This window comes from Saccopteryx leptura, chromosome 2 (genome assembly GCF_036850995.1).
Source record: "Saccopteryx leptura isolate mSacLep1 chromosome 2, mSacLep1_pri_phased_curated, whole genome shotgun sequence".
In the NCBI taxonomy this organism is placed as follows: domain Eukaryota; kingdom Metazoa; phylum Chordata; class Mammalia; order Chiroptera; family Emballonuridae; genus Saccopteryx; species Saccopteryx leptura.
In genome coordinates, this window is record NC_089504.1 from 19,888,447 (window position 1) to 19,905,813 (window position 17,367).

Here is a 17,367-nt window from a genome sequence, read left to right on the forward strand (position 1 = left end):
GCTAGTTTCTCATCTGCCTTTGATTACCCTCTTCCTCTGCTATGATTGTCCATACACGGGAATAGCCATAACACAGACAAATCAGACAACGTAGCAGAGTAAGAACTGCCACACAGTAGCAAGTCTCCTCGAATTTCTGTTTGTATCTAATCCTCTTTACTCTTTTAGCAACCACTGTATTTCAACACTACAGTGAATGTTGACTGAATACCAGGAGAACTTCAAATATAGGGGACATAAAATAAAAATTCACTTACAATCGCAGATAGTCAATAGATTCCATTAGCAGCAAATACTAATAGGCTTGTTGTTTTTCTTTATTTACCCATAGAAGAGAATTCCTTTAAGAAGATCAGGAACAACTGATCTTAGATTCAACTCTGTGCTTCCAAGTCCCCAACTTCTGCGGAAGAGGAAGACACCCGAGAATCCTAGGACCCCCGGAAACGTCCTGCCAAACCCACCTCCACCATGGGGGCCGTGACTCGGCTGTGGGCGGGCATCTGCCTAGCTTTGCTTACCCTTCCTACTGAGGGCGGGGTCCTGAAGAAAGTCATTCGGCACAAGCGACAGAGCGGGGTGAATGTCACTCTGCCGGAAGAAACCCAGCCAGTGGTGTTTAACCATGTCTACAACATCAGGCTGCCTGTGGGGTCCCAGTGCTCCGTGGATCTGGACTCAGGCAGCGGGGAGAAAGACCTGGCCCCATCATCAGAGCCCAGCAAGAGCTTCCAGGAGCACACGGTGGATGGGGAAAACCAGATCATCTTCACGCACCGCATCAACATCCCCCGCCGGGCCTGTGGCTGCGCCGCTGCCCCTGACGTGAAAGAGCTTCTGAGCAGACTGGAGGAGCTGGAAAACCTGGTGTCTTCCCTGCGGGAGCAGTGCACCCTGGGAGCAGGCTGCTGTCTCCAGCCCGCAGAAGGTACGAGCTGGTGACTGGCCCAGCCCGTCACGGTACAAATGGGAGAAATGCTGAGCATGGCAGAATCTATCCGTTGTTCCCAAAGTGGGTTCCCTGGGGAAGGAGCCTCACAAGGTGTTCATTAAAAAGAGATTTGATGGTCAAGTACATGTGGAGACTGGAACCATCTCTGTTCTGCTCTTGGTGGCAAATGTTTCTTAGAGAAATTTGCAGGCCTCTGAAGTCTCGCTTAAAAAAAAAAACAAAACCAAAAAGCGATTTCACTTTAATAACTAGTTTCTAAAACTTATTTGACCATGAAATATATACAAAACCTATGAACACATTGTGAAATTCCTGACCCAAAGATCAGACTCTGAACATACAGATATAGCTTCATTTACTCCATTGTACAAATGGGTAAACTAAGGCCCAGAGGGAGGATGGGATTCTTCAAGGTCCTGCAGTAAGTGGCCAGTTTAGGACTTCAACCACACTATTCCACCCCCTGGTGGTATGATGCTGCCGATGGAGGCACAAGATCTGAGAATTGGAACAAATGTTCCAGTTGTATGACAACAATGATCGTGATCACAACTCTGGTTTGAGCCCCTTTTGTGTACATGACACTATAATTCATTGTCTAATTGAACCCTCCCACCAACCCTTTAAGATCAAGTTGATCTAAGATCTCAGAATTGAGACTTAAAGAAGTTAACCAACCTACACAAAAGGTAGTAAGGGATTGGCGCTTAGAACACGTCTCTGTGTCTCCAGAACTCACAGTCTCCCAGTAATACCTGTCTGCATCCCTTTTAAAGAAATGTCGCCACTTTGAAATTATGTCTTCATCCCCGTCCCCTAAAGTTGATAGAACTGCAGGAGTTTCAACAGCTTTATATTAGAGATAAACATCTCTGTTTCTGCCACTCGGGGAGAAAATTACTATAAAGTTGTTAGACAAATTATTTTTTAAGAGTAGACCTAATCATCATAAGTGGAGAGTACTAAAGACATGCTCTAGGATTCTAAGGCCAAAAAAAAAAAATTATTCTTTGTGCATAAATTAGTTTATCTTCTACCCCTCAACTCTCTGACAAAACAGATGGGAGTTATACAATAATAAGATTAATTCCAGAAAGCGGGCTGAAATAATTGCCTAAGGCAGTGCCGTCCCGTAGAAATAAAATGTAACTTTAGATTTTTCAGTCTTCACATTGAAGAAACAAAAAGAAACACGTAAGAATAGTTTGATTCATCTATTATCATCTATTTTATTTAACCCCACAGAACTAAGGTATCTATGCTTCAGCCTGTAATCAATATGAAAGGATTACAGGCTGTTTTGCACTCTTTTGCACTAAGCCTTAGAAACCCCATGTCTATTTAACGCTGACAGCACACCTCAAGCCAGACCTGCCATGGAGCAATTGCTTAGTAACCATAGGTGTCCAGTGGTCAAAGTACTACACAGCACAGGCATGGATTCTCACTTTTCAAACCAACTCTTTTTAAAAAAAAAAAAATTGCTTCCTTCCTGCTATCAGGCAAGGGATAAAATATATGAATGCAACTATATTTATGTAGATGTCGAGACATGGAGTGGGTGTCCGTTGCTTCTCCTTGGGTTTCACAGAGATCACGCCGGTTACTCCCAGGAGTGGAGCCAAGACACTATATAAACTTTCAGGAGCTGAAGTCATGTCAGCACTGACCCGTGTTCCTCAGATTCGCTCACCACTGAGCAAGCCTCCGGGAAAGAGAAGGAAAACAATTAGAAGCTCATGAGTTTTGTGGGGGCAGAGCCAGATTGCACATTGTCCTAACAGAATTAGAAAGCCACTCCTTGTCTGCCTTGTTTCAGTTATGGAAAACTAGAAAGTTTGGGTCACGTAAACCCATACACCACCTTGAGTCAACCCCTCCCCCCAAAAAAATACTCTGAAAGAGTACATCATGATGAGCACAACAGCAGCTCTTATTGTCCCCATTTAACCCTGATAAACCCCAGGAAAGTGGTCTGTGGGTCCCACTTGACCGAGGTCAAGAAAGAGTCTAAAAAGCTGGTTTCAAATGCAGAACAGCTACTGACGCAAAGAATCAGAATTGGGTTCAGGACAGCAATTATTTCTTGGACATCGCTCATGGGCCTGATCTTGGCTAGAAACTGAAGTAGCAACATAACACATTTTACAAGGCAGGGATCCATAACCGTCGGGGTCATGGGACTATGTGAAAATTTGATGAAAACTATGAGTCTTCTACCCAGGGGTAGAAACGCACACGAACATACAACTTACTTACAAATCTAAACCCACACTGTCTTTGCCTACAAGTCTGCAAATTTCAGAGAGTTCAAGTTAAGAATCCTCCTCAGTGTAATTAGATAGGAGTCCCACACGAACCAACTAGTTTTCAAGCCAGATGGGGCCCAAGCGTGCAGCCAATGCTCTGGCTGAATTCGAATCTGGATTTTGTGGCTAGACACAGAGAAATTGGGCTGCTGTGCTCAGCTGAGAGTATTCTGTTCTCTGTGGTTCCAGGCCGGCTGGACACCAGGCCCTTCTGCAGCGGCCGGGGGAACTTCAGCACCGAAGGATGCGGCTGTGTTTGTGAACCTGGCTGGAAAGGCCCCAACTGCTCTGAGCCCGAATGTCCCAGCAACTGTCACCTGCAAGGCCAGTGCATCGATGGGCAGTGCATCTGCAATGAGGGCTTCGCCGGGGAGGACTGCAGCCAGCTGGCCTGTCCCAGCGACTGCAATGACCAGGGCAAGTGTGTGAATGGGGTCTGCGTCTGTTTTGAAGGCTACAGGGGGGCCGACTGCAGCCAGGAGATCTGCCTGGTGCCCTGCAGCGAGGAGCACGGCCGGTGTGTGGACGGCCGGTGCGTGTGCCAGGATGGCTTTGCCGGCGACGACTGCAAGGAGCCCCTGTGCCTCAACAACTGCTACAGCCGCGGGCGGTGCGTGGAGAACGAGTGCGTGTGCGACGAGGGCTTCACGGGCGACGACTGCAGCGAGCTCATCTGCCCCAACGACTGTTTCGACCGGGGTCGCTGCGACAACGGCACCTGCTACTGCGAGGAGGGCTTCACGGGGGAGGACTGCGGCCAGCTCACCTGCCCGAACGCCTGCCGCGGCCGGGGCCGCTGCGAGGAGGGCCAGTGCGTGTGCGACGAGGGCTTCGCGGGCGTGGACTGCGGCGAGAAGCGCTGTCCCGCCGACTGTCACAACCACGGCCGCTGCCTCGACGGGCTGTGCGAGTGTGACGACGGCTTCACAGGCGCCGACTGCGGCGAGCTCCGGTGCCCCAAGGGCTGCAGCGGCCGCGGCCACTGCGTCAACGGGCAGTGCGTGTGCGACGAGGGCTACACCGGCGAGGACTGCGGCCAGCTGCGGTGTCCCAACGACTGCCACAGCCGGGGCCGCTGCATCAAGGGCAAGTGCGTGTGCGAGCAAGGCTTCCAGGGCTACGACTGCAGCGAGATGAGCTGCCCCAACGACTGTCACCGGCACGGCCGCTGCGTGAACGGCATGTGTGTCTGCCACGACGGCTACACCGGCGAAGACTGCCGGGACCTGCGCTGCCCCCAGGACTGCAGCCACCGGGGCCGCTGTGTGGACGGGCAGTGCGTGTGTGAGGACGGCTTCACCGGCCGCGACTGTGCCCAGCTCTCCTGTCCCGGCGACTGCCACGGCCGGGGCCGCTGCCTCAACGGGCAGTGCGTGTGCCACGAGGGCTTCACGGGCAAAGACTGCCGCGACCGCAGGTGTCCCAGCGACTGTAACGGCCGGGGCCGCTGCGTGGACGGCCAGTGCATCTGTCAGGAGGGCTTCACGGGCCTGGACTGTGGGCTGCTCTCCTGCCCCAATGACTGCAGTAACTGGGGGCAGTGCGTCGCCGGCCGCTGCATCTGCAATGAGGGCCACACTGGGGAAGACTGCTCCGAGGGTGAGTGTCCGAGCTCAGACCAGCAAGACCATGGCCGCGGCTGAGTGTATGCTTCATATGTGCTGGAGAACTAAGTGTTCTGTTAAACACACACACACATACACATACACTAACTCTTTGAAGGGACCCTGATTATTCACCTGTTATAGGGATACCTAGTTAAAGTCTCAAAGGCTCAGAGAGGTTATGGAATTGTCCCAAGGACACACAGCTAATACGTCACAGAGCTGATATTTGAGTCTGCCTAACCCATCCACACTGCATTTAACACCCAGCACCCGGTATGGAGTAGCTGGAGTGATAACCTCCCTTTTGCTAAGCATCAACCTTCTTTCCTACTCCTCACTGACATCGAACCACTAATAAACTAGAACTAGATCCCTCTATTTGGATGGAAGTAAAAATTCAGATAAATCGAATGGGCAGTGAGATGATATGAAACAAACTATTTTATTTTATTTTATTTTATTTATTTATTTTTTTTAAATAATTTTATTTTTTTAATGGGGTGACATCAATAAATCAGGATACATATATTCAAAGATAACAAGTCCAGGTTATCTTGTCGTTCAATTATGTTGCATACCCACCACCCAAAGTCAGATTGTCCTCTGTCACCTTCTATCTTGTTTTCTTTGTGCCCCTCCCCACCCCCTATCCCTCTCCCATTCCCCCCTCCCCCCCGTAACCACCACACTCTTATAAATGTCTCTTAGTTTCACTTTTATGTCCCACCTACGTATGGAATAATACAGTTCCTGTTTTTTTCTGATTTACTTATTTCGCTTCGTATCATGTTATCAAGATCCCACCATTTTGCTGTAAATGTTCCGATGTCATCATTTCTTATGGCTGAGTAGTATTCCATAGTGTATATGTGCCACATCTTCTTTATCCAGTCATCTATTGATGGGCTTTTTGGTTGTTTCCATGTCCTGGCCACTGTGAACAATGCTGCAATAAACATGGGGCTGCATGTGTCTTTACGTATCAATGTTTCTGAGTTTTTGGGATATATACCCAGTAGAGGGATTGCTGGGTCATAAGGTAGTTCTATTTTCAGTTTTTTGAGGAACCACCATACTTTCTTCCATAATGGTTGTACTACTTTACATTCCCACCAACAGTGTATGAGGGTTCCTTTTTCTCCACAGCCTCTCCAACATTTGCTGTTACCTGACTTGCTAATAACAGCTAATCGAACAGGTGTGAGGTGGTATCTCATTGCCGTTTTGATTTGCATTTCTCTAATAGCTAAAGAAGATGAGCATCTTTTCATATATCTGTTGGCCATTTGTATTTCTTCCTGGGAGAAGTGTCTATTCATATCCTCTTCCCATTTTTTTATTGGATTGTTTGTTTGTTTGTTGTTGAGTTTTATGAGTTCTTTGTATATTTTGGATATTAGGCCCTTATCTGAGCTGTCGTTTGAAAAAATCATTTCCCATTTAGTTGGCTTTCTGTTTATTTTGTTATCAGTTTCTCTTGCTGAGCAAAAACTTCTTAGTCTGATGTAGTCCCATTCATTAATTTTTGCCTTCACTTCTCTTGCCATTGGAGTCAAATTCATAAAATGCTCTTTAAAACCCAGGTCCCTGAGTTGAGTACCTATGTCTTCTTCTATGTACTTAATTGTTTCAGGTCTTATGTTTAGATCTTTGATCCATTTTGAGTTAATTTTTGTACAGGGGGAGAGACTGTAGTCCAGTTTCATTCTTTTGCATGTGGCTTTCCAGTTTTCCCAGCACCATTTATTGAAGAGGCTTTCTTTTCTCCATTGTGTGTTGTTGGCCCCTTTATCAAAAATTATTTGACTATATATATGTGGTTTTATTTCTGGACTTTCTATTCTGTTCCATTGGTCTGAGTGTCTATTTTTCTGCCAATACCATGCTGTTTTGATTGTCATGGCCCTATAATAGAGTTTGAAGTCAGGTATTGAAATGCCCCCAGCTTCATTCTTTTTCTTTAGGATTGCTTTGGCTATTCGGGGTTTTTTATAGTTCCATATAAATCTGATGATTTTTGCTCTATTTCTTTAAAAAATGTCATTGGAAGAAAACAAACTATTTTAAATGCTCACTCAGCTAAAGACTAAATGCTGATTGATCACTTATCAGGCCCGTCTCTTGAATCATCTTTTCTCTACTGTCTTTGATCCCAGGGATTGTGAGCTCCTTCAAGGAGCACTGTCACTACAGTTAGCACAAGGCATGGTATACAGTTAGCGCAAAGTAAACACCGGTGAAGTGAAAATACAACAGAGTGATAATGCTCATGTTTAATGAGGGTCTTTTTTGTACTTCTCTTACCCCCCCCCCCCATGTTACAATTGTCATAATGGAGAATTTCTACCTTGATTAAAGGTAGAAATCTTTATCTTATCTACTGTTGGCAGATAAGAATAAATAAATGGCTATGTGTGTGATGTGGCCAAGGCAGAGAAGCTGGGTGGGAAGAACCCCAGGCTGTCAGAGAGGTGTGAATCCCAAATTTGATGTGTCAGGCTAAGCTAGGCAAGTCCCTCTACCTCACTCCCATCCATACATTAGACCAGGTGAGCTCAAAATACCTTCCCAGTGGCAAGGATGTGTGAGTTCAAGTGCAGAGCAGGGAGCTAAGTGCAGGTGGCTCTCCCCGGGCAGGTGGCCTGAATCTGAACTAGGGTCCAGGGAATGGAGAAGTTGGAGGCTCCAGGTCACAAAGAACCCTCCAAGCCACACTGCAGACCTGGAACTTCAGCCTGAAGGCAATGGAGGGCCACCAAAGCTCTTATAGAGGGGTCATGGCAAGGGTTCCTTCCTGAGTTCTGCATTTTAGAAAATGGATGCTGGATCTCGGGCCTCTGTGACTGCTTGTGGAAGGGAGAATTTATCGGGGACATCGCTGACCCTCGTTATCCTTTCCTATGCCCACCAGTGTCCCCTCCCAAAGACCTCGTTGTGACAGAAGTGACAGAAGAGACTGTAAACCTGGCCTGGGAGAATGAGATGCGGGTGACGGAGTACCTCATTGTGTACACACCCACCCACGAGGATGGCCTGGAGATGCAGTTCCGGGTGCCCGGGGACCAGACGTCCACCACCATCCGGGAGCTGGAGCCGGGCGTGGAGTACTTTATCCGAGTGTTCGCCGTCCTGGAGAACAAGAGGAGCATCCCCGTCAGTGCCAGGGTGGCCACGTGTGAGTGCGCAGCACCGTCCCCGGCATCCTCGGCGGTCCCCGTGGGTCCTCGCCTTGCCTGTGCCCCCGTAGCTCCTAGCTGTTCTTTCAGGGCTACAACAATTGAGACCCTGGAATCCAGTGAAGCCCACTACATATTTTCTTAAAGAAAAATCTTATATTCCAACTCATCTAACTCACAATAACCCTGTAAGATAGGAGCGATTGTTCACCCATTTTACAGATGAGGAAACTGAGACTCTTTAAAGTGCATTCTTTTATTTATTGATTTTTTTTTAAGAGAGAGAGGAGTGAGAGAGAGACAGAGAGAGAGAGAAGGGGGAGGAGCAGGAAGCATCAACTCCCATATGTGCCTTGACCAGGCAAGCCCAAGGTTTCGAACCGGTGACCTCAGTGTTCCAGGTCGACGCTTTATCCCACTGCACCACCACAGGAAACTGAGACTCTTAATGGCTGAGCATCTCATCCCAAATCACACAGTTAATAAATGGCGGGAATGGGATTTGAACCCTGACAGTCCGGTTGCAGATTTACCTTTAACCACTCTATTCTACTGCTACATTCCTATGGAGCTCACTGTCTATATATATTTTTAAAAGTGGACCTCTAGGGTTCAAATTATTTCTTTAAGAGTCCAATACCAGCGTAATTTTCTCCATAACTGAAAAGTGAGTTGAGCTAGAAAGTGGTCTTTCTTTGCTTAGCCCTAATAACATTGCCGCCATGTTGAACTTGGGCTCCCTGCCAGGAACCAAGCCCCTCAGTCTACATGCAACATACCGCTCAGCCTTGAAAATATTCCCAAGGGGCAGGCATACTTACCTCCTTCTCCCGAGTAAAGAAACTGAAGCTTGGGGCATTTTGTGTAACTTGCCCAACCAAGGACACAAAATTTGTAATTGTAGGGCTTAAATTCTAACCCAGGTCTTTCTGATTCCAAAGCCTGTGCACATACTAGGTTTACCCATATAAAATTTCCAAGATTTAATCATATGGTTGGTCCTAAACTTAATTTTCATATTGCCTCGCAGTAGACGACATCCCAGAAGAACCCTCAAATCAACCCCAGCTCAGATTATCAGCCCCTGACTGCGACAGACACCCACGCTTGGGTTCAGTGGGACAGGGCTTTGTCACCCCCACCACACATACCGCCATCGTCACCTCCTCTCTGTGCTCTTCCTGACAGACTTGCCTGCACCTGAAGGCCTCAAATTCAAGTCCATCAAGGAGACATCTGTGGAAGTGGAGTGGGATCCCCTGGACATTGCTTTCGAAACGTGGGAGATCATCTTCCGGAATATGGTAGGGAGCCCGGCACAGCGGGCATGCGAGAGTCTGAAGCTGGCCAAGGCCTCTGCAGACTTTTACATCAGCTCTAGGTCCTCGGCTTTGGTTGGGGGACAAGGCTGTAATTGGCCCTCGTGTGTTCGCATATATACATTTTAAGTGATTTTAATAAGTCAATAGGCCTAGTACTTAGGGACGAGAACCTGAACAAATGGAAATTAAGTCATTCCTAGGTTTCAATGATTTCTCACAAAAATTTCCACTCAGAAGTAAAAAAAGAGAAGTGGCCTCTGTCTCAGAGTGCCTCTGGGCCTACAGTGCCTGCGAGGCAGGGACGTGGGTTCCGGAGTTCAAGCCCAGGCTCTGCCCCTCACTGGCTATGTGACCATGGGACAATCACCCGACTTTTCTGATGCTGGCTTCTTATTCTGTCAGAGGAGAGATTAAGACTGTGGCTCCCGAATGGCTTTGGCGCTCATGTTCTGTCCCTCAACTTGAGTGTCAGGGGTGAGCGGAGAAGTGTGTGTGAGAGAGAGAAACATGCCTGAGCAACCTCTTTATCGTTTCTGCATCCTCAGCACCTAGCAAGCCGATCAGATGCCTAATTAGGGCTTAGCGAAGGGAGGAAAGAATAAGAGAGGAATGAGTGAGTGGGAAATGAATGAATCGCATAAATGGAGAAACTGGACCCTCCTTTAGGTCTTACCAAAGTGCTTCTATCTTTCAGAACAAAGACGATGATGAGAAGATCACTAAAAGCCTGAGGAGGCCGGAGACCTCGTACCGGCAAACTGGCCTGGCTCCTGGACAGGAGTATGAGATATCTCTGCACATCGTGAAAAACAACACGCGAGGCCCAGGCCTGACGAGGGTAACAACCACCCGTGAGTATCCCCTTTAATATGGCCGACACAGCGATAGAGCTGATTGTAACTCATAGCATTTCTGAGTAATAGCATGCCTTCTTATATAGCACCTGTATCAATTAGCTTTTGCCACATAAGAAAAACAAGCCCATAGTTTAGTGGCTTAAAACAGTAATTACTCACATTGGTGATTTGGGGTTAGGCTCAACTGGACAATCTTTCTATTTTTGACTGAGGTCACTTATGCATCTGTGTGGGCTGGGGGCTGGCTGATCTAGGATGGCCTCAGCTAGGACGATGCCTTCCTGCTCTGCTGGTCTCCCAGGCTCCAGGACGTTTTCCTGGCCCTGCTCTGAGAGTAGCTAACCAGGTTGGCAAATTGGCACAAATATTACTTCTGCCAGAGCATATGTCAAGCCCAGTCCAGATTTAAGGGGTAGGGAAACAGATCCATCTCTTGAGGAGTGTAGCTTCAACACGACGTTTCAAAGTGGCACGGATGCAGGATAATTGAGGCCATTGCAGACGATCTGCCAGGCCATCTAATTTAATATTACCACCAGTCCCGTGAAGGAAGTAGAGCAAATGTGCATGTTATTATTTTTCAAGGGTAGAGACTGAGGCTTAGAGAAGCTAAGTCTGTTGAACCAATACTACATATTTGATAGCATCAGGGCTACAGTGTTAAGCCAGGGTCTTGTTTTATAACTTGAGTCCCATTACCACTAGCATCGACTAGGCTCTGGTGCATGTAGCATGCTGACTCCACGTCTTCAACAGAAATATAACTACAGTGTCATCAGGACCAGTGATGTCAGAACTTCTTGGGGGTAGAGTAGGATTTGGCACTGTTAAATCATATGGTGGGGTAAAAAAAAAAAATCTGAATTTGGAGTTGTTCTACCAGAAAGCAAAGTTTTAACAGGCAAATAAAATTATTTTTCATTGCCATTTGCAGAAACCTCTTTACCTTTTTCAAGAGAATGCATGTGCCTACTGCTCAAAGAATTGACTCTTCTTGGCATGGGGTGTTGCAAAGTTAAATCTGCTAATGATAAGAAATAGTATCTTGCATTAAAATATTTGCACACTTTGCCTAGCTCAGAGTCAATTCATAGGATTATCTCCTTTATAGGCAAGGGTTTTCCACCACCCTGACACTATGGCTCCGTGGTAGGTAGAAAGCAGGTCCCAACAGGACAAAATCATTAGAGCATCAGAGAGGCATAAAAAAGGATCAAGCAAATGTTTATTTGCTATAGAACAGGCACACTGAGACAACAAAAGATCATTCTTTCATCGGCCCTTTGCTCTGTAAGCTAAAGGTGGGAGTGGCTGCTTTATTTTCTTTACACTGCAGGACAAACACCCCAATATTTGAGGTTCTGTGATCGCATAAATATTGATGTCAACCCTGAGAGGCAGATATTTACCTGTTCACTTTGCTGCTACCTGAACTTTCTTCGTGTTGAAAGAACCTCAAAGTTTTGCTGCCAAAGCAGTTTTGACTCTTCCCTCTGATCTTGATCGAGGTTGTATTTACAAACCATTTTTGGCACAAGAATGTTTTTGAGAGGCCTTTGCGTATAGTGGAGAAATAGCACAGGCTTTGGACCCAAACAGTTCTGAGTTTGAATTCGATCTTCTCCACTCACCGTTACCTTGAGCAGATTCCCTTCTTAAAACCTCTGACCCACCATCTGGAAAATGGGTTTCTAATACCCTACTTTTGGAGTTGTGATGGGAGTTAAGACAGAAACGACAGAGCACTGTGGTTGCCGCATCGTAAGCACAGGGCCATGCTAGTCTCCCCTCTTCAAGGGTCCAGATCCAGGCAGAGACCAGTGTCCTTGACTGAACCCCAGCTTCTCTGATGAAGGGCTGCTGAGGAAGGTGGTAGGTGTTTGGGTGCTTGCTAGGCCCCGTGAGAGCACAGGACAGGCAGCTTCTCTGCCGAATTACAGCATCGTTTCCATTGTGCACTTTGTGCATTTTCTGGGTGTACTCTCTGTGGACTGAGACGAATGTATCCACACCTCGAATTCAAAACTGTGTAGGTGTTGCACAGTCAGTGAGGAATTGTCCCCTCTTATTCTCTCTATAAAACCAAGCTCCTTTCCTTTGATGTGGTTTCCTCGACCAGTCCTGGAAAACACAAACTTAACTATTTTTAAAAATGTTATAAGAAGGAAACACTGACTGAATGCCTAGCAAGTAAGTCTTCACTTGAGGTATTTAGGCATTTATTGAATGCCTGAAATGTTTTAGTGTTTGTGTTAAAATTATTTATGTAATTTAAAAAATAGAGTTAAGACATAAATGAGAGTCTGACTCTATGCTGGGGATTAAGAAATGTCAAAGACCCTTTGTGTGAGTGAATGAGTAATCTATTTAAAGTGAATAATACACTGTGAATAAACTGTATAGAAATCTGTTACAGAACTGTGAGAAAATTACAGTATTAGAATATTCTTTTCCTCATTTATTTTTATTTTTATTGATTTATTTTAGAGAGAGAGAGAGAGAGGAAAGGGGTGAGAGAGAGGAGAGAAACATCAATTTGTTGTTCCACTTTTCTCTGCATTCACAGATTGTTTCTTGTATAAACCCACAACCTTGGTATATAAGGATGATGCTCTATCCAACTGATCTACCTGGCCAGGGCTAGAATTTCCTCTTTTTAATTGTGTTATAACACTTAGCATGAGATTTGCCCTCTTTGCAAGTTTTTTAAGTGTATAATATGATCATTTTAACTATAGGTACAATATTATACAGCAGATCTCTAGGACTTAATTGCCTTGATTAACTGAAACTTTATACCAGTTGGGGAAGAAATGTGTGCTTACCTGCTACAGCAGCGACAGAGAAGGCTTCTTGTTAGGCAGTGGCTGGTTAATGAGGTTTTGAAGGGTGAATAGGAGGTTTTTAGATGGAGGAGGGGCAATCTTGGGAGAAAGAAATAGAAGAGCAGCCCGTGCAGAGGCCGGGAGGGGAGGGACAGCACAGGTTGCTCTCCGAGCCCCGGGCATCCTGCCTTCGGAGCTCCGGAACCAATGGTGAGGCAGGAGGTGAGCAGCTGGGCAGGGGGAAGGCCGAGATGAGGACACAGAGACACGCCACCGTGACTTTCCTTCCTGAATCCTTTTCATCAAGAATAACTCCCCACCCCACCCCCTGCTTTCAAGACGGCCTCGCCCCACTTTCTGGTGCCATAATTCTGATGGAGAAGTTATCAACCATCCAGAGAGTTTTGCCTAATTAAAAAAAAGAAAGAGACTAAACTGATATTTTTTAAATGAAGTTAGCCCCTCAGCTTGCTTCTTCAGTGGATGAAAATAGTACTAAAAATAATAATAACAGAGTAACAACCTCCTATGAGGTAGCCTCCATGTTCCAGGCTCCCTGCCTGGAAGCAAGCATTCTCTCCTTTACTTTGAAAAAAACAACAAACCTTCAAGGTGGTAGTCATCAACCCTCCTTATAGCCTATTGAACAGGAAATTGAGGCTCAGAGAGATAAAATAAGGTCGAATGGTCAATATCACACCTGCCTGTACACAGATGGATCGGGATGGCTCTCTCTCTCTGCTCAGCCCTGGCAATGTCCCCGAGCTCTGAAACAGCTCTGACCTCTACCCACCACAGGCCTGGACTCTCCCAGCCAGATCGAGGTGAAAGATGTCACGGACACCACTGCACTGGTCACCTGGGTCAAGCCCCTGGCCGAGATCGACAGCATCGAACTCTCCTACGGGATCAAAGATGTGCCAGGTGACCGCACCACCATCGACCTCACACATGATGAGAACCAGTACTCCATCGGGAACCTGAAGCCGGACACCGAGTACGAGGTGTCCCTCATCTCCCGCAGGGGCGACATGGCCAGCAACCCTGCCAAAGAGACCTTCACAACAGGTACTGGGCCTTCCCTCGGCATCAGCGCCAGCAACGGAGAGATGGGGAGACTTCCGTCCCCCTCCCCGTGGGGGTGTCTCCCCGGCTTCTTTTATGGAAGAAAAATAGAAAGGAAATTTTCATTCCTTCATTTTATGTTCAAATATTGTACTAGTTGTTTAATTTTTCAAAGAATAAAAAATACCCAAAATAACCTTCTGTAGCAAAAAGTATATATACCTATATTTGCACACATAGAAGGTGCTGGTCTGACATTCTCAGACAAAAGTTGTAGTAAAAGTTTTTTAATAAGAGACTATAGTATACGAACAACATGAATGACAGAGATGCCTTCTAACCTCTTAGCCAATGGTAGTGGGGTTTTTTTGCAAATACCAAAGTGTCAACCACACATCCGAAATATATTTTTTTCAGAGCTCAGTAAGCACCATATGAGTTATCATGACTTGTTAGAAATAGAGTGATGAACAAAACAGACCAGTTCTTACACTCATAGAGCTTATTTGTAAGTTTCTGTATCTGCTTTTAAAGTACAAATGGATGACTAAAGTATCACACACAGTAGTAATGGGGAAAGGTCCCAACGATGAAGTATTTGTTTAGATTTGTGCATCAGCTTTTGAGACAGGAGTCGGAGTGATTTTCTCATTATCTTTCTCCAGTGGTAGAAACTGTTCACATCTCAGCCTGAGTTGTCAGACTCGCACTCTCCTGGAGCCTGGTGCTTGCAGTGCAAATGTCCCTTCCTCTCCCAAACAGGGCTGGATGCTCCCCGGAACCTTCGCCGCGTCTCCCAGACCGACAGCAGCATCACCCTGGAGTGGAGGAATGGCAAGGCGGCCGTGGACGGTTACAGAATTAAATACGCACCCATCTCCGGAGGTGCCCATGCCGAGGTTGAAGTCCCCAGGGGCCAGCAAGCCACAACCAAGACCACACTCACAGGTGAGGCTTCGCATCCCAGACCCAGCCAGCCCCCCGAGGACCTGGCCCCATTTTGCAACCCTCCAGAGAAAGAAAACTGAGATGTTCCCAGCAATCCCTCTGGATGTCAGTGAGTCAGTCTGTAGGACATTCCAGACACTGAAAAATCATAGCCTCTGGGGACAGCTCAGGGCCATTTTGATGATCCTCTGGAAGCCTTCACAATTTGAAGCTCAACATCAACCTGCACATTCTCTCGTAGGTCTGAGGCCTGGGACTGAATATGGGATTGGAGTGTCTGCTGTGAAGGGGGACATGGAGAGCTATCCTGCCACCATCAACGCAGCCACAGGTGAGGCACACCTCCACCCCTGGGCTGGCACTAACAGACAGGGCTCAGGAGGCAGGAACCCTGCTTTGAAAGAAACAGGAGACACCCCAAGAAGAAAGGGGCCCCTAGGGTCCTCTAGCCCAGATGTCTAATTCAAAAGTAATGTGAGCACACCACATCTGGATGATGCCGACCCTGTTCTCTCAGTCCGGGCAGGAGAACAGCGCATTTCTTTCAGGAAGAATTGGAGCCAGACATATGAAATCTAAAACTTTTTAAAGCTTGTAACCAAGTCTATGTTTTTGGGGTTTTTTTTCTTTTTAATACCATTGACTAATTGAAATGCTTCTGGCGGAGGGTTGTTCTCTTAGAACACACCTAACTTATATTGTATGCCTTGGTCACACAAAGTCTAAGGGGTAGGAACATAGCTTAAAGTCCGACTTTGCTCTTACCCACTGCATCCTGAAGCCCAGCCTCTGAGTGAGGTTGGTGAGGGGATTCCTGACTTTTTCTTCAAGTTTTTTTTTTTCCCGAAAAACTTGTAAAAAAGGAAACGCTGTCCTCTATCTCTCCTGCAGCCTCCCTCCTTACCTCCCCCAGACACTTCGAAGGAAAGGGAGGCTGGAGTGCAGAGGGGACATCACCGTGCCCCACTGAGCTTCCTCATTAAGCAGGAGCCAATGCTGAGCCCTTGCATGATTTTCTTCATTGTTTTGTTTTAAGATAATTGTAGATTCACACGCTGTTGAAATAATACAGAGAGACCCCCCCAAGACCCTTCGCCCAGTTTCCCCCAATAGTAACAATTGTTTAATCATAGAACAGTCTCACAACCAAGAAACACGTTGATACAATCTGTCAACTTGACTCAGATGTCCCCAGTTTTCCATGCACTCATTCGTGAGTGCAGATTTAGTTCTATGCGATTTTATCATGTGTGGATTCCTGAGTCCCTCCCTGCGGCCAAGACACAGAATAGTTCCCTCCCTGGGATCTCTCTCTTCCTTATTTATAGCCGCGACACCTCCCTCATCCCCTGTCCTTAACCCTTGTCAATCACTGATCTGTTCTTCATCTCTGTAATTCTCTCATTTCAAGACTACATAAAAAGAATCACATAGTTGCAATCTAGAGAGATTGGCTTTTGCACTCAGTATAATTCTCTTCAAGACCATCCACATTGTTTCTTGAATCAATAGCCAGTTCCTTTTAAATGCATTTAATTGAGTAGCATTCTGTGGTATGGGCATACCACTATATTCTTTTCAGTCTTCCCAAATTCCGACAAGGTAATGTACAACGGCCTGTGCAAAGGTGAACACTGAGACCCTTAGGTGCATGTCCTGAAGCCACGGGCCCCTCCACAGCCGACCTGGGGCCGCAGCTCAGAGCCAGCAGCCTGCCTCCCAGCCTGAAGAGTGCTGTCTCTGTGTTTTCCTCCCAGATTTGGACGCACCCAAGGACCTTCGGGTCTCTGAAACTGGGGAGACCACCCTGACCCTGCTCTGGAGGTCACCATTGGCCAAGTTCGACCATTACCGCCTCAACTATAGCTTCCCCGCGGGCCAGCCTGTGGAGGTGCAGCTCCCCAGGGACGCCACCTCCCACGTCCTGAGAGGCCTGGAACCTGGCCAGGAATACGCCATCCTCCTGAGAGCTGAGAAGGGCAGGCAGAAGAGCCGGCCGGCACGGGTGAAGGCGTCCACAGGTGAGGTCAGCCCCTGAGCTCCCTGCAGACGCTCTGTGGATTGTGAGGTTTGCAGACCCAGCAGCCTGGCTGTCTTCACTCAAGAACACCAGACGGGAAGTCCTGCCACTTTCTCTACTCATGAAGCCTCTAAATGTCACTTTGAAAAAGCTGCTTAACTTACTTTTCCCTCCTGTCCACTGATTCAGCAGAGCTCCCCTGCTGGGGGTCGAGAGTGGTTTGCAGCTAGTTCTTCCTAGGAGAGCTTAGAGCGTCAGGACCAGTGTTTGTCCTTGCTTCTTTTTT

General features: G+C 46.9%; 1 protein-coding gene across 1 annotated transcript in view; it reads left to right on the plus strand.

Annotated features, from left to right (window-relative positions):
* Positions 1-436: 436 nt before the first annotated feature.
* Positions 437-17,367, plus strand: part of TNC (tenascin C) — a 63,553-nt gene continuing 46,622 nt past the window's right edge. The window contains exons 1-9 of the mRNA XM_066367328.1: positions 437-928; positions 3,451-4,860; positions 7,780-8,043; positions 9,233-9,348; positions 10,061-10,217; positions 13,847-14,116; positions 14,876-15,061; positions 15,303-15,392; positions 16,819-17,082. Of these exons, the coding sequence (XP_066223425.1) occupies positions 472-928; positions 3,451-4,860; positions 7,780-8,043; positions 9,233-9,348; positions 10,061-10,217; positions 13,847-14,116; positions 14,876-15,061; positions 15,303-15,392; positions 16,819-17,082 (3,214 nt within the window). The 5' untranslated portion in view covers positions 437-471. The remainder of the gene's footprint in view (positions 929-3,450; positions 4,861-7,779; positions 8,044-9,232; positions 9,349-10,060; positions 10,218-13,846; positions 14,117-14,875; positions 15,062-15,302; positions 15,393-16,818; positions 17,083-17,367) is intronic.